Below are 21,723 nucleotides of genomic sequence, written 5' to 3' on the forward strand. Positions count from 1 at the left end.
ATACCATTGGAAGTGGTTTAGGATAAACCTCATTCATCTATAAGGCAGGGGTTCTCTACATTATTAGATTCCAGATATCCCTTAGAAAATGCAAGCTCTTAGTTTCTATTTGTTTGACGAGGGAACCATAAAAGCAATTCTTTTTGTTGTGAAGAACTAGAACCATGCATCAGTACAGGCTGGGGACTGACTGACTAGGCAGCAGCTTTTCAGAAAAGGGCCTGGGGGTTACAGTGGATAATAAGCTGAATATGAACCAACAGCTTGCCGTTGTTGCCAAGAAGGCTAATGGCATATTGGGCTGTGTTGGTAGATGTGTTGCCAGCAGATGAGGGAAGTGATTCTTCCCCTCTATTTAGCACTGGTGAGGCCACATCTGGAGTACTGTGTCCAGTTTTGGGCCCCCCATTACAGACAGGATGTGGATACAAGAGAGTCCAGCTGAGGGCAACAAAAATGGTTAACGGGCTGAGGCACATGAATGTGAGGAGCGGCTGAGGGAACTGGGCTTATTTAGTCTGCAGAACAGAAGACTGAGAGGGGATTTGATAGCAGCCTTTAACTACCCAAAGGGTGGTTCCAAAGAGAGTGGAGACCCTTATAAATATAAATGAGACCCTTTTAGAATCTGCGGAAGACCCATGACACACATTAGAATCTATGCAAGCCACATCAAAGCAAGCTGACATGAAGAATATTGCTATTTCTACATGTGTCAAGCTGTGTTTCTGACAGCTCTGCAGGAACATAATTCATATGTACCTTATAATTCATAGCACAAGAGGACATGAAGAAATTAGATTTCTTCAGCTATAAAGTTAACTAAATAGCCAGGCTTTATAGGGTCACATTGGGAGGGTGAAGGAGAGGTCTTTAAATCATGGTTTATGTCTTTCTCACAGTTACTGGGTTCAACACGGAGATAACTCTCTGAAATTTAAGGCCCTGTGAAAGAGATGTAGGATACTAAATCGCGGTGCTGCACCTATGGTTCATGGGCCAAATACAGCCCATAGTGCCTTGGAATCTGGCCCATGTAGTTCCTGAAGGGTCTGGAAATCTGGCAGCAGGAGAGTACTGGCAATCTTGCTGCTCCTCCTCTCTGCTGCCAAAATCCCAAACCCTGTGTGGTGAGTCAGAGCTGGGCAGATGGTTTGGAGCAGGCCCATCTTATTCTTCCACACTTGGGACTAACCTTAATTTCACCTATTAGATGCCAGGGCCTCTAACTCTACCACCTGCTTCAAGTCCTCGACAAAAGAGTTAACATGAAAGGTTACTGCTCACTGTTTTTAACCTTAACGCTAAGGTGATGGTAAGCTACAAAACAACTGTTAACAACCTTCCAGGAAAGAAACATATGATGCTTATCCCTGTAGGTAGCTGCCAAGAACCTATTAGGTACTTTGTTAACCGAGGTATTACTGTAGTCAAAACAGTCAGAGCTGATGAATTGTCCAAAGAGATTCAGAGAGTTTAAACCCAGGAAAACACCAAATCATCTAGTACAGTGGTGCTCAACCTTTTTTGCCCAGCGGGCTAGCTGGGTACTGCCTGGTTCCTCTGTAGACTAGATGTGGCTGGTGGACCCAATCTGGCATAGGGACATATCCAGTAGGGCTGTGTGAAATGGCACTGTTCTGTTTTGCTTTAAGTTTCAAGGTTTGGATGGAACAGCGTTTTGTATCGAATTTCGTTTTGATTCGAAACAGCTGTCTGTTTTGTTTCGTTGAAACAGTAAGGCTGTTTCGACTCTGATTCAGTGTTTCGCTAGATTGCACTGGGAGCGGTGAGCCAGCCCGGCTGGGCTCGCAGGGGTGGGAATTCAGCCCAGCTGGGCTCACTCCCTGCTCCTGGGCCTGATCTAGCATTGGGGATAGAGAGTCAGCCCAGTTGGACTAATTTCCCATCCCCAGCACTGATCGAAACATTTTGACTAGCCTTATTTTGTTTCAAGGATGTTTCGATGCCCTTTGTTTCATTTTGATTTTGCTGATTTGACCTCAAAATGAGGCAAAACAATGTCAAAACGAAACGGCCGGTGAAATTTCGCATAGTCCTAATCCAGCAGGGATCCATCCAGATGTGTAGAGTGGGGTGGATGATGGGCCAGCCCTGATCCAGTTGTGTGGAGCCACGGGAGTGGGGGGAGGAGGGGAAAGGACACCTGAAGGGAAGGAAACAGAAGGGGACTTTATTTGGTCATTACATCAGCTTGCAGTGCAAGAGAGACTTAAGCCCTCGTATCCTTAACCAGTGCTTCATGAAAAGAAAGTTACTGTCATACTATGTGCCTGCCAAGGTGTTTCTGACAAGAACCAGTTTGTTCATCACCCAGTTTCCTTCACTGAGACTTGGTAAATCTTGGAATCTTGGTCCTGACTTTTTTAATTGATCGGATACAGTTATTCAGAAATATAGGTAGATTGAACTGTGGCATTTTGCAGAGAAACTTAGAGGTTGGAAAATTTCCTCTTCAAAGCTATTTAGACTCCAAAGGCCGTATCCCACCTTTTTAGGTTTTCTTTCCTGGAAGGCTGTATTTGTTTTGTAGCATACCATTAACTTAGCTTTAAGGTTAAAACCAGTGAGTTTCATGTTAATTCTTTTGTCAGGGACTTGAAGCAGGTGGTAGAGTTAGGTGCCTTGGCATCTAATAGGTGAAATTGGGATTAGTCCCAGGTGTGGCAGGATATGATGTGCATTAGCAAAGCTAAGTCCATCTAGCTGAATTTATTCCTCTAGACTTCTGTTAGCTTGTGCTGCACATCTGAAGAATGTCCCTATCTTAGAAATATAGTCAGGGCAATAAGGAGCTCAGTCCAATGCTGTTATGAGACATTCCATAGTAGAGGCTTCTAGATCTTAATGACACAAGTTTTTCTGTAGTTTAACATTTAATAACATCTCAGAAACTTCCGTTGACACTTAGAGAAATCATGTGCCTTTTAAGTATTTACAACCAAGTTTGCATTCTTGTTTTCAGATAAATGGTACTTAATAACTCTGATGTAATTTGTAAACCTTGTTCTGTTCTAGCAACGTGCCACCAAATGGGTCCTCTTATTGATGAAAAGCTGGAAGATATTGACAGGTAAAAGAATGTGTACATTTTCCTGGCTTGTTTTTAAAAATAATAGCAGAAGTGTGAGTTGTTGCTAACATGCTACACCTACATATGTTATAGTGTTTCAGGGGAGTAGATTCAAGTGTGTACTTTACAATAACTAGAATTCCCCAAAGGTGTTTTAATATGACTGGCTTTAAAAAGCTGAGCACTCCTATCCACTTTCTCTACTTAGTTTTAACAAAAGAAATATCTTCCTTGCCAGACAAACTATTTTTCACTGAGACTACTGGTGAAAGTTGCAACACCTGACTGTTGAATGTAGGTATCATGCTATATCCTGTAAGACTAGTTGTTTGTCATATATCACGATGTGTAAATTCACTGCATTCTCTTGTTCAGTATTATATGTCTCTAAAATTTGGGGTAAACTGTATAATACCTTTTCCAGGAAACACTCAGAACTATCGGAGCTCAATGTTAAGGTCATGGAGGCCCTTTCATTGTACACCAAGCTGATGAATGAAGACCCAATGTATTCCATGTATGCAAAGCTACAAAACCAACAATACTATGTACAACCATCTGGTGTTTCTGCTTCTCAGGTATGTAGAGTAAAAGCTGCACTATCCAGCATCTTACAAGCCAGCACGTTCTACTAACCAGAATGCCGGCTTGTAAGATAAAGTGAAACCGGAAGTGCCCACCGCAGCACTTCTGGGTTCTCTGAGTCCCCCGGCCGGGGGTAAAACAGCCTGCGCTGTCGAGCCCCCATGGCCCAGGGGCATAACAGGCTTTGTGGGCCTGTGTGGGGCCCGTGGGACTGGCGACAATGCTGCGGGAGGGGCAGAGGAACGTGGCGGGAGAAGTGGTGACCTAGGACGGCTCAGTTAACCAGCATATTTTGTTATTTGGCATCCCCCATTTCTGGGGGATGCCAAATAACAGAGCTTTTACTATATTTCTTTTTTAAAAGACACAAGAGATTTGAGCATATGTTACTGCTTATGGATAAAGTTCCTAAAGTGGGAAGATGTCCCTATGAATGGTTCATCCTTAAGGTGGGTTTAGCAGCCTACTTTGCTACAACTATACCTTCAAGCCATTATTGTGTCCTGCCCCCTGTAGCAGGGGAGAAAAGTTGTTTTCCTTTTTCTTTTTAACAATCCTTCAGATATTTGAAGATTTCTGTCATGTTCGCTCTGTCCTTCCCCCCCATAATTATCTTCTTCTTTTGTGTTGAGCCATTTATGGACCTTCCTAAAATTAAACTGTACTTTTGCTTTCAGATGCTTAAAAATTTGAGCCAACTAAAAAGATAACTATGTTTCCCTCCCCAGCAGTTTGTGTAACATTACAGGCAGAATCAGTACCCACCTATCTCCAGTGTCTTCTCACACTGATGTTGCCTAGTTTTTCAATACAGACATTATAACCAACCATTAAAAATCCTTGGTCTGGGCACTTAGGTAGAATCCTGTTCAGAACACACCATAATGAGCAATTCTATATAAGAAGAAGCAAATGTCTCCTTTGGAGAAACAAGGGAGTTTTTAAAGAGAAACTGAAGGGAAGGCCTGAGAAGCTGGGAAACTTTTCCTTCAGTGCCTCTCATAATGAAAGGTGCATGTTAATAGACTGTTTCAGATTCATAGATTGTTGGCCTAGGATCAGTTAATTTTACCTTCTGATCAATTAGAGACCTTATTATTTCATCTAGTGATTCCTGCATTGAGGTCAATAAATTTATTTAAATATGGCTCCTACATATTTATCCAGTCTTGATTTTTAAGGATGTAAAGAATCTAATACATCCACTAATAAGCTTTTATTCTACTATTCTCTTAATAAAAATTTGCCTTATTTTTGGCTGGAGTGTTTCCAGAAGACGTGTTTTTTTTTTTTTTAATTCGTATTTTCCTAAATCAACTTCAACAGTTGCTTACTTGACAGTGTTAAACTAACTAAAAATAGGAAAATATGTATCGGAATTTTTATTTAGTTACTTCATGCAAAGAAAGGCTCACAGGTCTAGACAACTCCTTATGCATCACAGGTAGAGAATCTATGTCCTGATCTATTTGTTTTTAGTTAAGCAATTAACATACTAGAAATACGCTCAGAAAATGTAATGACTAGAAGTTATTTAGTCAGCAAGTTGTTGGTTTACTAGTACTGGCATATAATGGTAGAATTATAATATTCCTTCTACTTCCACTTTTTAGCTTAGTTGAAGGTAAAACACAAAAATATTATTTACAATACAGTGCTTTTTGTGAAGCAGTCTTTCGTAAATATCTTGAGGTGTTGAATCCGGCATTTTAGTTAGCTAAGCAGTAGCAGTACATTCCTGTATTTTATTTATGCCCTTCTTTTAATTTTTTTTTTTTTTTAGGCTTATCCAGGACAACCTGCAAGTAATGCATATCTGGTGACAGGGAGTGCACAGTTGAGCCACATTCAAGGCTATAATCTTCCTCCAGAGCAACTTCCTTCTCTTAACCAAGGCACAGTTCCTCCGTCCGCAAGCTCAGGACTAGCTAGTCAGCCTGCTCAAGCATCTTATACAAAGTAATTTTAGTGTTTACCTATTTGGAATAAGCTTCGGGGCAGACTTGTTAAGGGGAGATTTTACTTTCAGAAAACTTTATTAACTCAGCTGTGAGTAAAGTAGAGTGTAGTTGCATCAAATGTGTATTCACTGATGTTTTGATAACAAGTATAACAAGTATGTTCAGCAAATGTATAGGCTTTGAACACAAGCATTCTTTAACTGTAAAAGACATGTATTGTATATTGTTTTACACAAGTGAAGAAATCACATGCTCATAGTGGCTTCCAAATCATGTTCCTTAATTATACACAAGGTCTGCTGCTTTGTCTGGTTTCTGGTGGATTTTAGCACATAGCGCATGATGCCTTTTTTTACTGTAAACCTCACAGATTAGTGTATGGGATTCATGTTGAACCTTGGACGAGTAGATTTTGAAGACTTGTTGAAGTCTTAAAGCTACCCAGATATAAGGGAGCTGATACTATTTTCTTACAGTTAAAATAACGTGTGATTTAATTGAGGAGTTCTGATGTCGGAACCATAGACTAGCTTGAAGTTGGCAGAAGGCTTGAGCTGCACTTTATTCTTTTCAAGTAGATGGTGAAGTTTTGGCTTTTAATTCTGCCTTTCAGAAAATAATGTGTATATTCTATTCTGGGATGTATTGTATGTGAGGAATTATGGGGAGGACATTCACGCTTGCAAATATTTTCAAGTGGGGTGTTAGAGAGATTGTCTGTGGGCCAAATCCAGATCACGGTACTGCCCGTGAGATCTGGAGTTGATCCTCATGCGGTACATGCTGTTTTAGCCATGCACACAGAAGCCCACAGGGTTGGTCCACGATGCATGCTGCATGTGGAGCTCACTGCAGCCAGTCCAGAATGCACATGGCGCCTGCGTGGGGCTGGCCTGTCAGCCCATGGACTGATCCTGCACCACTTGTCTGGCCTGTTTTAAAGTATTTTATTTCCCTTTGTATATGTTGCTTATTGGAAGACCATGAGGCACCAAAGCCAGGGTGATAAAGTTTATATAAACTTTGCATACTTTGTATTTCTGGTTACAGTAAGTAATCTTGCATTAATGGAATATAAAAGGACTTGGATCCTGGGAAATAAATTCATATATTTACACACAGAAGTTAAATTTATTAATTCAAAGCTTGGCAGGTGAGCAGCATTTTCTAACTTTGCTTTGAAATTGATGTTTTTTCTAAATTTTAATAAAGCTGTTAAATTTTGAAGAGGTAGTCTTGCATGTATTAGCCACCTAAATATAGAATACAATTTAATTAGTTTAATACTTTCTTCCATATAAATACAATAAGAAACAATTTCTTATTTTCTTTTCTTTCAGTACAATGGTTGGCTCTGTTGCTGGAGGTACCTATTCCAACCAGACATCAGTGTACAGTCCACCTCCTGCTGCTGTTGATGTCGCTGCTTACCCGAATACTGGGACAAATATGTCCCAGGTGCCAAACTATAACTTAGCATCTTCAACTCTGCCACAGTCAGCAGGGAATCAGCAACCGCCATCTCAACAACCACAACCGCAACCACCACCACAGCCACAGCATACTTACTCCCAGAAGGCACTACTATAGGATCCAGGACTTCTGATTCCTAATCTTCGTCTAACACCTGCTCAAAGCAGTTGACATTGTTATGAGTTTCTTCCCTTAATCTCTTAAACTTTGTTTATCCTCAGCTTATTAGGAATCTATCTTGGTGACGAGTTCAATTTGCACTGACTTTTTAGGATTTTGGGTTTTTTTAATTTCGCAGAGGAATGAAAATATCTAGGACATTTAATTCCTTTTTAAAATGTCTAAAATTGGTACAGGATTATTTATGTCTGGTAAAATTGGCTAGTCTGTGAACACTCAACTTGCAAACTGTTGTGGCATCTGTTATTGTACATATAGTGTGATTGCAATAGTGGCCATTTTGAATAGCTGTAGTGATCATGTGAATATATTTAACAGTGTTAAAAAATAATTTACATTACTATTTTATTTTAATCATGTTTCATAGTTTTACCTAGTTTTATGAAGGATGTGATATCCTTTTGCAATATCTTCATATCACTGTTACACTTAAAAGCTGAAGTCTTTCAATTTCCAATCTTACTGGAGTCTAGTTTTCTTCAATTGTGAATTGAACATAAGTGTAACATGGCTATTAGCTAGCTTTATCTACCAAAGTAAACTAGTTAACATTTTAAACTATCTGGCGAGATAACAGCAAATGATTCTGCTTTAGATTTATAATCTAAACAACTATGTACAGGCTGCCAAACATATCATGGGACCATAATACAGATCAGTATCTTAAGGTTTAAGAATACATAATTTATTTTTCCATGCTGGCTTTGGGTAACTTGGATTCTGACCTGTATCCTATGTGCATTGGTGGAGATAACACCAAAGACAGATAAAACAAGTTTGGAAGGGAATGAATGGAGTTTTTAAACTGGAACACAAAACACTACTTGCACTACATCATTCTGGTCTCTTGCAGTTATTTAGGACATTAAAAATTGTGGACAAGAAAATGACTCAGCTCGACATATTTCAGGACTTTATTTTGACTCTGGTGGCCTTGTGTAGCAAATGATTTTGTGTTTACTATTCTTAAACGAAACTCTTCTGCCTTAAGCAAGCATCTCCTGCCTTTTTTCTAATTTTAAGTTGTTGGGTTCTTTCCATTTTTAACCCTTCCGTTAAAAAAAAAAAATTTTCATTTCCCTTAATCAGGCCTATTCATAATTGTCAGTCTTTTTTTCCATTAGTCTGTGTCTCCGTTCCATTAGTCTGTCTCTTCCATTAGTCCCTTGTTCTGGTTATCCTTGACCTACTTTCTAGCATGTGAGACTTAATGCATGCAATTTAAATATAAAAAAGGTAATAACTGAAGGCAGCTTTTTAGGTATGATCAATGCATCTTTTACAAGTCATTTCTACTTTTGATTTTATATTGTATTTCTTTTGACGAATTCCAGTATTTTTTGCCTTGTTTTAATGGAACCTATTTCTGTATTATACATGGCACTATAGACATAATTTTTTAATTTAATATATATTTTCCATTTCATTGTGTAGGTTCTCTATACTGTCATGTCTTATGTATACACTATACTACTCTACCTTGACTATCCAGTACTCCCTCTGAATTTGTTTCTGTTCTTATATTCATCTTGTCATTGAATTCGCTGTTATGTGCAAATATCTTGGCTGTGACTGTCACCTACATCATTTTCATAAATACTAAACGAGTGGTTACAAAACTTGCCGTTTGGTGTTCCAGCTGATGATGGTGGTTTCAGCTAATGGAGCTACTGTTTATAACTATAGCATTTTTCTCTTATTTTCTTACCAAGACTGATTATTCCCATAAGCCTTAACTACGTGATATAGCCATATGTAAGGAAGAACAATAAAGTAATAGCGTAGGAGCTTTGCTTTGGATATTAGTTTTTAACACCTTGGAGTGGTTCTTATTTTTAAGAAGTAGAGGTGAGGAAAATGATGCTGTGGTCTGTGCATGTTTGTTGGACATCTTCAAAATGGGAGCAACAATGGATTTGGAGGGAAGAATTTCTCCCCCCCCAGCACCTAATTTAGGAAACTTCATGAAGCATGCTGATAGTCTCATTAGAATTATTGAGACTACCTGTGTGCTTAAATTTTGGGAACAGCCTCATAATTTTACAAATAAGCCCCTAGTCTATTGCACTGACTGAGGATCAACAGACTTTCTATATAATAAAATGTCACCCATCAAAACTAAATATTATTAATTGTTTTGTCCAGATGAATTAGACGCAAGCAAATTGATTTCAGAAACTTTCAGTGCAAGTTTGATTTCTTATAGAGCAGAAAGCCTTTTTTTGATAATTTATTAAGCATTGAAAATCTGTTATGCATCTGAGATTCTGTCACTTTCCACCTTATTTTCCCTTTTTAAAGATTAATTTTAAATAGTTTCCAGTAGTTGTGCACACCATCTCTGTAATCAATCAATCTAAATTTAATGTGAGAGAATTTTTCTCCTTTTTAAGGTCTGGTCGTCATCCATGCTTTTTTTTTATTGAAGCTGTTGTCCATATCTTACTTCTAGAATGAGTCTGTGGGTCTTTTGGATGTCTTTAAAGTCATTATTATATATTTTTGTCTTTAATTTCTGCGCAAAATATGGTTTGAAACTGCTGTGTGATATAGGAAGGAAATGGCTTCATTAGCATCATCCTTATCAACTTAAGTGTGTCCCAAACTTTTAATAATGTCACTTGAAATATTCTTCTATATCTTCTAAAATAGTAATTTCTAACCCTGTTTTTGTAGGCCTGATTGCTAAATTCACATTATGCTTTTCTATTTTTAACGTTATTTCTCATTTTTCTCTATAGCATCTTCATTTGGTTTACTTGGTTATTATTCTTATTGCATCTAGCTCCTGTAACATGTTGGAAACTTGTTACACTAATTCTTTTATATGACCCCCATTTCCATTCCTGGTAACATAGTCATTCTCCTTTTTAACATAAAAGTCTTACCACTAATTATCCAGAGGAAGAATGCTTTGGTACCAGCACTAGGACTTCTTTGCTATAATTTCTTCTTCAGGTTCCTAACTGAACTGTGTTCTCTGTTAACAGGTGTCACAGTGGTTATTAATGTATTACTTTGTTTCTTAACTGTGAATGGGAAACAAGCATTTCTATAGTTTTTGCAGGAAAAGTTGAACTCCAGAGAATTCAAATGCTAAAAAGACAGGATATTCACAAATTAAGGTTTTTTCAAAAAGCACTGTCAACTACATTTTACACACTCTAATAGTAAGCCGCCTCTTTGAACTTCTTGGATATGTTTGCTTCTTGATATAAGGCTAAAATGTTCTGAAAACATTTTCTATATCCCTGTTATTATTTAACCCTTTCTTAACAAAGTGTAACATCTGTTAGTTGGGTTAAATAGAGCTTTCTAGTAGTTTGATTTTTATGAGCAGCTGGAGCAAGTTCTGGGAAGTGCGTTCGGTTTTGGTTGTTATAACAACAGAATTTTAGTTGGGCCTTGTTTAACATCCCACTGTACTCGCCTACAAATTAAGATGGCATGAATTACTGTAAAACTTTCCAGGGCAATTTTGTTCTGAAGAGAAGAAAACTAAAGGAGTGAAATTATTTTAAACTTGGTATGAATAGGTATTTTACGGAGGACTCTGTTCTGGAGGTTGCATCCAAGATTGGGTGCAAACATGCTCATCAAACTTAGCTAGCTACTATTTTTCAATGCATTTGATGTCAAAAGCCTGTTTGCATTTCCACTAGGTTATATACAGTAATTGAGTAGTAGTCCTAAATCCAAATCAAGCAAAAATCTGCCTTAAACAACATAAAAGAAGCAAATTGAGCTTTTATCAAAGCTTTGGAACACTGACTTGACTTTTCAAATATAGTTCTTTGTGAAGATATGGCAATTTGGAAATAAAGTGAGTTTAGGTCACCAGAAGTTAAATAATTCTATCTGTAATAGTAAATATTTCCCATATTGCAAAATTGGAGATAATGCTGCTTGTTGGACACCTCTGTCTGCTTATTTTTTGCTAAAATGAGGTTACTTTGTGGTCTAGAGGCAGGAATGTCAGATCTTATGCTGGAGAGATGCTGATACCTCATTCTTTAATTAAAATGGTTTCTTCAAGATCATTTACCTGACTCTTAAGTATTTTCACCTGTTGTCCGAAACTTTGCCTGATTAAAGGTTTTAACCTCCTTTCCCATCTGAAATTTAGAGACCGAATGAAAAATAGCCACACTTATTAGAATGACTAGACTCATGTCTTGGATTATGACTCCAATGTGGCACTTGCCTTCAGAGAAAATGGCAAGAGTTTTGTTCTGAAGATGAACAGAGCAGCAAAACATGCCTTGGGGCTTTTCTTGATATTTATTTAATTTTTTTTCCCTCTTTTTTTTTTTTCTTTCTCTTTTCCCATTGTCTCCCACTATCTTTTTTTTGTACTGCTAACTGCAGGCAGAATCATTTTTATTGTATATTATTCATTTGTAAAGAAACCTAGTCAGAGTCTCACTACAGATATCCCTGTTGCATATTTTGCAGCCAGTTAAAATAATGTTCACTTTACTGGGTCTATACTACAAGGTCTGCAGTCAAATGTGAGAAGGCCTTGAAGTTTAAGCTTGTTACTTTACGATATATAAACAAAAAACACTAGAAAACTTTTCAAAATCTCATGTTTTATATTAGGAATTTTGTTTGAGAAACATTCCACGTGTTCTACTGGAAACACTTACTCTGTGTGTGTGTGTGTGTGTGTGTGTACACACACACATATGTAGTATAGCTGCAAGTCCAAAGCTCATTATCCTGTTGCCACCTCAACCAAAAGGTGGCAGAGAGTTTTTCTTCCTGTCTCCTGCATATACTCCTGGAAAGCTGAATAACTTCTGTCTGTCATAAAGGGGGAAAAAAAAGATTGCTACAGTTTGTCTTTGTTTTATTAAAGTATATGCGGTAGCAAAGTGTTTTGTTTTTTTTATTTTTGGAGTTCTATGTGATGTTGGCATATGTACATATTTAGATAATACTGCACTGTTGTACAAGAGTTTTGATTTAGTAAATAACACTTTGTTTGTTTAAAAAAACTGTTAATTGTTTTTGGTATAATGCCGAATATTAAAGTTGAAACATTTAGTTCATTGTGTTGTAAAGTCAGTTTATGCATTTCACAGTTTCAAATGATGAGGAAAAATGCACTGAGGATTTTGAAAAGAACATAAGGGTTCTACTAGCACAGGGGCAGGCAGTTATTTTGGCTGGAGGGCTGCTTAATGAATTTTGATGAGCTGTTGAGGGCTGCAACGGTGGCCCCATCCCTTGACAAAGCACCCTGCCCCCTGGTCGCCATCTTAGGACCAGAAGTCCCACCCCCTAACGGCTGACTTTTGCCACCAGAAGTCTCTCCCCTTGCCCCCACAAATACTATATTTGGGAAGGGGGCTTTCCATCTTGGAACTAGGAAAAAACAAAAAGCATATTACTTACTAAAAAATCAAATGTCCACAACATTTTAATTGTATTTAAAAATATATATTTTTGTCCTGTTTTGTGTGTGTATTGTGCATATATAGAGGTGATTGCATAATAGCTTAAAACTGAAGTCTTACTTTTGTAATGTTGCAGGAGGTGTGGGGGGTGGGTATGGGGCTTGTGGGGGGCTGTGGATGTGTGTGCATGTGGGGTGTTGGGGGTATGTGGATGTGGGTGGATGGGTATGGGGGGTTTGTGGGAGTCTGGGGTGTGTGGAGGTGGAAGGTGGCTGGGAGTGTGTGCATGTGGGGGTGGGGGGTTGTGGGATGCGAGGGAGGATGTGGGTGGGGGAGGGGTGTAGTTGTGGGGTTTGTGTGGGAAACTTTGAGGGTATGATGGGGTGTGCTTAGGAGCCCCCATACATGCCCCCCTGAGCCAGATAGCTCCCACCCCTACCCCACAACAGCCTGGAGCGCACACCCCCTGTGGTGCTTCCCCGTCACCACCGACAAAACGCAGCCCCAGCCTGCTCCGAAGTGCCTGGCCGTGGCGCATCCTTGCCACCACCTGGGCACGCAGTGGAGCTGGGGCAGGTCCTTCTGGCTACTGCTGCCATTGCCCCAGCCACATGCACAGCCCTGCCCCAGAATACCCTGTGCCTGCTCCAGAATCTCCCATCCAGGCTAAGCAGTGACAGCTGCTGGGCAGAAACTCATGCTCGGCATAGGAGAAAAGTGGCCCTTCCCCCCTGCTGCTACCAGGCAATTCTTGGTGTAGCCTCCCAGAGCCTGTGCCGCGCTGGGCTGCCCTGTGACTGCTCTGCACTGTCACCACTGCCATGCTGGGCAGCCCACAGGTGGCAGTGGTGGCAATGGAAATGCAGGGGAGCCTGGCGTGGCACAGGCTGTGTGGGGCTGCACCTAGAACTACCTGGCAGTGACAGCGGAGAGGGGCCACTTTTCCCCATGCCCAGCAACAGTTTCTGCCTGGCAGCCAGCACAGGTGGCATGCTGGCACCTTAGCCTTCTGTTTCAGTTCAGTTCAGACTAATACAGCTAACTACCTCTTTCTACATTACATAGGTTTTAAAGAAGAGCTGCCAGTGTGATTTGATTCTGCATGCTTTTGGTAAAAGCACCATCAGTCTCTGCTTCCAGGGAGAAGTAGCATCAAAACATAAAATGAAATAAAACAAAGTGGGAAGTCGATTGCCCTTATTTGAAATATGTGGTCTTAAACTAGTTCTCAACTTTTATAGACTCGAGGCTTCCTTTGGAAAATGCTAGCATGTAGCTTTCACTTATTTTTTGACTATAGAAAAATAATAGAGTAATTCTATTACAAAGAACTCAGGCCATAGCAGGGCAGCATGCTTGTTTTTGATGCTGTGTATTCATATTTGAAAACCCCGAGTTAATCGTGAATAGGTGCTTGTATACCTAGCAGTGCTAATATCATGTGACAACCTGTAACCCCCTTAAAAGGATCTTGTGACACCCTGGTTGAGAGTCACTGGTCTAAAAGAATTAACAAATGGATGTTAACCTAGTAGTGGCAGAACTACAGAGTTCTTAAGATTTATGCAAGTCGTTTAGACTAGGATCTAGGGGAGAATATTGTTTCAATTACTTGATTCTTTTGCTATCAATGAATTAATTCATGGCTGTCCAACTGGTGGCTCCTGAAGGGTTAGTGGCCCATGAGCTCCTGGTATGCCTGCCACTGTCATCTTCCCCTCTCCTCTCATGCCCCCACCCTCACCTTAGCCCCCCGCCATTGCGCCTTCTGTGGCAGCTGGGTTCTTTGGACTCTTCCTCCCACCCCTCTCTGGCAGCACCCACCCACTGGCACCCCAACTGGGCAGTCCTGGGGGGCACTGCTGCTGCAAAGGGAAGCACTGGGGTCCCCTGCAGATTGGGGGCTGCACAACCCACTGGCAGCTCACTCCCCAGCTGCAGGAGATGCAGGTAGGCTTTGAGAGAGAAAAAGATCAGGCCCTTTGCTACTCTTTTCTTTTTTTTTTCCTTCACAGAGCCTGCCCACATGAACCGCCGCTGGGTCGCACAGCTCCTGAGCTGTCGGGGGGCCCAATGCTTCCCTTTGCAGCAGCAGTGCCCCCCGGGACTGCCCATGTGGGGTGCCAGTGTGTGGATGCCATCTGGGGAGCACCGATCCCACAGAGGAAAGTAGCAGGGCCCACTGGCAACTCATCCCCTGGCCCTGGAAGAGCAGGCGGGCAGGCTCTGTGGGGGGGGGAAACCCAACAAACCATTGGACCCCTCACCACTTTTCTTTTTTCTTCCTTCGGCAGAGCCTGCCCACTCTGCAGCAGGCGGGATGTGGGGGGTGTGAGCTGATGGGGCTGCCACTTCAGTCAGTGACGGAAGTCCCTAAATGGAAACAGTAGCTTTTTAATCAACACAATTAAAAACTCACCATTTCAATTTAGGGAGAAATAAACCCCCAGCATGTGTACAAACAGCCTATTATTCCATTTAAGATCAAAGCAAAAATAAATATAATTTTATTGAAACGTTCAATAGCTTGCTAGATTCTATAATAAGGTTAAAAAAACACAAGCAAGGCAAAAATAATCCAAAGAGATTGTTTTATTTGTCCTGTAGTCCTTATAGTTAAATGTACATTTCTTCAGATTCTTGAGCCTCTTGACCGTGCAGTCACTGTCAGTTATTTGCACATCTGAGTTAACATTCACCTGAATTAATATCATTACACCAAGTTAAAGTTTTTGTTATCACTAAGAACAGTCTGCCGGGATGCGTAATAGAAGAGAGAAAGAACCAGGAAAAGCTAAGAGCCAGCCTTTGGTGGATCTCGGATTTTGAAAAGGGGAGTGCATCATCATAAAACACGTGATTCTCCAGGTAAAAAGAATGTAAAGGCTTTACTAATATGCTAAGGGCCTAGGGCCTTATTATTCACTTCAAGGTTGAAGTGAAAAAACTATAACTATTGAAATGTGTGTGTGTTTGCTGTATTGTGTACAAAAACACAAATTAGGCAAAAATAATAGATGTTTCTTTAGTCCTGTTCTCATTAGAATTAAATGTACATCTCTTTCAGATTCATAAACCACAGTTTAGACTTCTTGAGCATCTTCACAGTGCATCCAATGCTTCATGAAGTTATTTCCTGAGTTGACGTTCATCTGAGTTGTTAATTCCATTCCTGAGTTACTGTTTTTAGCTAGAGTTAACAACAGTCTGTAAGACTGTGAAATGGGAGCTGCAGTAAGAGGAGCAGCTAACAGCAGAATTGCAAAAGAAAGGATTGCTTTGTTAGGCACAGAAGGTAGATCACAGAGTTTTCTTTTGTCTGGCCATCGCTTGCTTTGCTAGGGCTTGATTCCCTGGTCGGATGACATAAAGACTGTGGACTGTATTGTAGTGTGAAAATTACCATTGAAACTGTAGATCCTTTCTTAACAGGATACTCCTAGAGCAGTAGTTCTCAATGCTTTTGGATTGAAAGCACTCCTCTAACTTTTGTGGAGTGAGTGCCACCCAATTGCAAAAATTAATTTGTATACTACAGTGCTTACCTCCTTGCAGAGGGACCAGGTAGTGGAGGTGGGGAATTGGCTAGATATACAAGCTTGAGCCTGCACTTTATCTGCTTTTATGTGCCATGGCACCCTAACTGAGAATTACTGTTCTAAAATAATGGGTTTTTTAGTTGTGTAACTTTGTGATGCAAATTTCAGCCAAGGGAATGTGATCTAGGCCAGTAGGTTAGCATGCAAATATCTGGTTATCTCCTGGATAGTGAATGGAGTATGCTCAGTCCAAATTTATAAAACAGGTTTTTCTCACCATCTTGATGAAAGAGGTGGTTTGCAGAAGGCAAAGCAGTGCTTGTGCTTCACCTGAGGAATACCGTAGGAGAGTGCTCTGTCAACATCTTAAACATTGTAAGGTGGACTTTGTCTTCTCTTGGGGGGCAGCAGGTGTGTGTGTGTGTGTGTGTGTGTAGCGGGGGTTGTAATGCTTAAAAAATGATTTGCTCTTCTAGCAAATGCTTTCCAAGAAGGGATTTGTTTTTCTGTTTCTTTATTCCTTCCCAGCCACCACTCCATTCCAAGCTCCTCCTCAGCAGCAGCTGGAGGTTGAAGGGAAGGAATTGGCTGGGGTAGGGCAGGACTGGGTTGCACCCCCTTGACCCTGGTGCCCTGGGTGGTCACCCACCCCTAAGGGCATCATTACATGTCTTGCTAGCACCTATGTTTCTATTAAAAATATAACCAAGAGACTTCTATGTTTTCCTGTGCGTTTCTGAGCTAAAACAGATTTATTGTACATTATGGTTTATTACTATTTATTACATACTGAGGGTTTCTACACGGGTTTGGGATTATTCTTCTGGTGGACTGCAAGAGATGAGGTGGTAAGCATTGTGGTGTTGCTGAGACATTGGAGACAAAAGAATTGTAGAACACACTATTCTCTGAAACAAAAATATCAGATTAGAAATTTTCCATTTTCTCATCTTGGAGTTTGTCAAGTAGAGCTAGTATTAAGAAGCAATGGAACTTGACAAGTTGAACTTAGTAATACTTCGCACTTATTAGCTCCAGGGGAAGTTGGTGCAAAGATTTTCGTTGTTTTACTGGGAATTGGATTAGGATTTGCCTGTAGAATAGAAGGCTGGGATGGAGCCCAAAGGGCTTCCACAGTGGAGCGGATAAACAGAAGATGAAAATTCTGTGGCTGAAAACATTGTTTCAAACCAAGGGAAAAAAGAAAGGGAGATGGAAATTTCTTCCAAATAATAGACTTTTTAAAGATCATTGCTCCTATATGCACAGATTATTTGGCATACAAGGGATTAAGCTAGATTAATCAGCAATTTTCTGTAAATCAGACTTCATTTGACAGTTAATAAAACAGGTATAAACATACATAAAATAGACACAAATAACTGGGAACACTACCTAGGAGGAGATAAGCCTTTTATTAAAAATCAGTTTTTAGGGACATGTAGGCAAGTGATTTGACAGAATTCTAAACAAGATTGTATGCAATATGCTGAAGATTTAAATGCAACTTCCCAACAGATTACAGCATCATTGAACAGTTCTAAGGAAAATTGATTTTAAATTCATAGAATTCTTTAGCTCTCTGGTACATTTGTATGGATTTGTTGTTCACCAGTTTGCTTCCAACCTAAAGAAGATAAAGGAAGTGCAGAATGTATATAGGGAACGTGGTTTATTGGTGTACTGTATCCTGCTTCATTGCCTGAATGATGTTTGTGAAAATTGCTGATTCAGTTTCCTGTAAAAAATTCTGATACAAAGCCTCATTTCTGGTCATAGATAATGGGCAGGAAGACTTGCCAGTGCTCCTGGAAAGAACATTCCACTTAAATCCTCTATGCAGCACATAACTAAGTCACGCATTTCTATTTTGAGGAGGAAAAAGCAAACTGGTATGCTGGATAAAGTAGAAGAAAGCTACTATAAAAACCATCACCATTTCCAGGTTGCTTATTATTTCAGGACTCATTGCTGAACAGTATGCCAAAATAAAATTATAAATAATGGTGTATTAGGTGAGTGAATACTACAGTATGTCCCAAGATAACTGGTCTGCTTGACTATTTGCATATCACACCTGTAAAACAATAAGCAGAATGATGTACATTTTGAAATTAAAATAAAGGGATTTAAACTATTAAACTAAACAGTTTAAGTATTTAATTTTTAGCATTGCTTAAACCAGAGCCAATTTAACAGGTTTAAAACCTTCCTGACAGTCAAAGATCAGGATATTTTTGTTGACTCTGACAGTAAAAATGCAGGAAGCAGAGCTGAATATTGGGTCATTTCTTTTAAAGATAACACCAAACACAAAACGTTCTGTGAACTGTTGGCCTTGGCAAGCTCTTCTATGGGAAATAATGTTTGTACCAACAGCAGGAAGGTGCATTAGTAGAGGGAAAACATACCTGTTACAGGACTGCTGCTATTTCAACTCTAAATTTCTTTGTGAATGGTTTTGTTATTCCTTTTAAATGTAGGACTTCAAAATCAGGCTTAGAAGTAAGGTCTAGATTTTTAAATGGATACAGGCACTGAATTCCTTCTAAAATCAGGAGCCAAAATATCTTTAAAAATTTGGACCTAACTTTGGGCAGGCTTTAATTGTAACTAAGCTAGCAGAAGATATTCTGCAGCAAAAGCAAACACAAACTCTTTCTGCATAGATATGCCTTGTTATTATGTTTTAGTAATGTCAAAGCAAAGGGTGTTATACTCAAAGGTCTCTGAGCCAGTAGTGTGATACAAGCTGAACAGGATGTGAATTTCTAAAATTCAGATGTTAAATAATCCTATATTCAGCACAGGACTTGATTCCCAGCACTACCAAGTAGATTCTTTGGTCCTCCTATGTAGGTTCCCAGCCTTCCTTTCCTATGGATTTTTTCACCTCAAACTGCCATCACTTCTGTGGGGAAATGAGTCACATACACAAGAAATGTATCATATATACATATGATAAATATATAAGAAAGCAATCTATTCTGTAATGGAATATTGGGGTCCTCAAAAGGACTCTCCTTATCTTTATCTGTCCCATCCCAGGCTCTTAACAGAAAGGCATGTGATATATAAAAATCCACAAAAAACCAAAAAATGTACTTTTAGTATTCAATAACATCTAATGTAATAGTTGAAAATATTACTACAGTGATTGAAGCCATGAGTGGAAAAGCAATAAAGGTGCTACAGAATAGAAAAGGACTGAGACCACAGTGAAGCCTTCTAACTGCTGTAAAGGTTGTATGCTTGCATTTCCTGCATGTGCTGTAGCAATGTGCTACAGAGGCTCTGGAAATCGTGAGCACTTCCTCTGCTGATTGCACCGATCTCTGTATTTTGCAGCATTCCACTGGCTGCTTTTTGCTGCTCACTTTCTTGTGTCTAGTTTTAAAACTAGCTTGGGGGTTTCCATACCCCAAAGGCACCAGTTCTGTGAAACTTGCCATCTATCTGTCATTAGTTTCTTTCATTGTAAATTAAGTTTTTATCTTATTTTTAGAAAATATCCTTTATTTTTGTTTGGTTTTAGAAAAGGACAATCATGTATTAGCCTTCATATGTCTTGCACAAGAATGTTTTGTGTTCATTAAAATGCTTATAAAATTTGGAATATTGGATTGTCCTATAAAACTGCATCTGTAGTGGTGAAAACACCACTCCTGAGCTGGGTATGAGGGTGGGGAGAAGGCAGCATAGAGGCATATTCAGCTCCATGGTGTGCAGAGGCAGGACTAAAGAAGCAGTGCCCAAGAATTAATGATGCTATTCATACTACAGCCACTGCCTGTGACCCTGGAAGGAAAACTCCTCCCCTCTCCCCATTCTCTATGTGTGGAATAGAAGAATTTTGTTCAGCTGGTGCTAAGTTGGCTGTTATCTACTATTTGGAGTTTAATGAAATTCCTGTATATGAAGATCTGTAATGAAGATCCTCTGAAAGTTTTTTGAGGCTTCCCAGCTTCTTCCATGGAGTTTTCATCATGATACTTGCTCTTCAAGTATCTTTGCACAAGTTTTATAATTAGGACTATCATAAATGCCTCATTCACTCTTCGCTTTTGCAGTGTCCACACCTCAAGCGTCTCATACCAGTCCCAATATCCATGTGCAACAGGTCCTAACCCCATACCTTCACAAACATAGTCCTAGTGTCCCCAACTCCTGCTCCCAGTCTATTTTCCCAACCATTCCCAGTGTCCCTCCTTAGACCTTTCGGCCCAATCTTCTCACCCTGCCAGTTCCAGTTCCTCTTACTCCTGGCTCTTGTCTGATCTTTCCTTCTCCCTTCCATGATCTCCAGATGTCTGCTGTATTCCTTGTTCCCACTGGTTCCCAGTTGCAGGTTCCTTCCCAGGATCCTATTTAATCTCAATGTGTTATTTCCCTCGTAAACAGCTCCCTGTCCTAGTCTCTTGTGTACTCGCATGCTTGCTTTCTTCCCCATCCCCCTCTCTTGTCCCAAACAGTCCCAGTATTATTCTGGCACCATGACCATCATCTTTCCCTATTCCCAGCACACCTGCTTCTCATTTTCATGCTAACTGCCAGGCCTAGCCCCCTCACCCTCATCCTTGTCTACTTTCAGACTTCCTACCCAGCTCCTCTTTCCCCTACTGTAGATTTTATTCCCAGTATCCAAATCTCAGACTCCTTGCATCACTCAACTCATCCTGTTTCCCCTCCAGGTATAGCTCCTGTCCTCCCTGCTTGTATATGTATATGTGGTGGTTCCTTTGGCTCTTAGTTCTGGTGCCCAGTCCTATCTTGTTCTGCAGCATCCTAATTCTGCAATTACAAGTGAAGTCCTGATCCTGTGCTGGAACATGTGCAGTATGGACAGAATCATCAGATAATTAAAGTCTGAATTTCTAGCAAGGCTTTACTGGCCAAAATTAAGTTTGAGGGAAATGCATTTAGGCATGTATAATTGTACATAAATATTAGTATAATGCAAATAATTAATTTCTCATTTCAGCAGCCAAATTGGAAAAAAAATGTTTTTGGTCACAATGCAATGAAACCAAAATTCATTTGACAAAATATTTAATTTGACCTGAAATACGTGATTTGTTTTTGTTTTAGGAATTTCCAAGAAAATTCCTCTTTTGCCTGAGGAGTGCAAACTGAAACTCCCATTTTGCAGGAGAGGGTCTGAACTAATGATGTGAGGGGGTAAGTTGCTTTCAGTCTCTTTTTGAAGCTGTTCCACAAGATTCCCCCAAAATAAGATGCTTCAGTTCCAGTCCCTGCTCAAAAGAATGTTTTAAAATCTTAAATAAAGTAGAAAGAGAGAGGGACACCCATCCCAAAGTTCTGTGTGCTCCTGTAGTTAGTGCACAATAACAGGAAGTAGGAAATCAAAATTTAAATCCCATCTTGTAGTGGTGGGATTTGATGTTTTTGGAAGAGCTTCTCATATCCTAGTTGAGTGGCCTAACTCCCAGACTGCTGGGTAAAAGACAGGCATCATTATAGTCTCCTTC

The 21,723-nt window shown here is 39.9% G+C and overlaps 1 protein-coding gene across 2 annotated transcripts in view; it reads left to right on the plus strand.

The window, feature by feature from the left end:
- STAM (signal transducing adaptor molecule) overlaps window positions 1–12,692 on the plus strand; it is a 56,928-nt gene extending 44,236 nt beyond the window's left edge. For both annotated transcript variants that reach the window (XM_090047234.1, XM_090047232.1), the window contains exons 11-14: window positions 3,040–3,094; window positions 3,519–3,672; window positions 5,463–5,638; window positions 6,981–12,692. In XM_090047234.1, coding sequence (XP_089903360.1) covers window positions 3,040–3,094; window positions 3,519–3,672; window positions 5,463–5,638; window positions 6,981–7,230 — 635 coding nt within the window. In that variant the 3' untranslated portion in view covers window positions 7,231–12,692. The remainder of the gene's footprint in view (window positions 1–3,039; window positions 3,095–3,518; window positions 3,673–5,462; window positions 5,639–6,980) is intronic.
- Window positions 12,693–21,723: the final 9,031 nt, after the last annotated feature.

Source organism: Crocodylus siamensis, chromosome 5 (genome assembly GCF_052110815.1).
Source record: "Crocodylus siamensis isolate JL-2025a chromosome 5, ASM5211081v1, whole genome shotgun sequence".
Lineage (NCBI taxonomy): Eukaryota > Metazoa > Chordata > Crocodylia > Crocodylidae > Crocodylus > Crocodylus siamensis.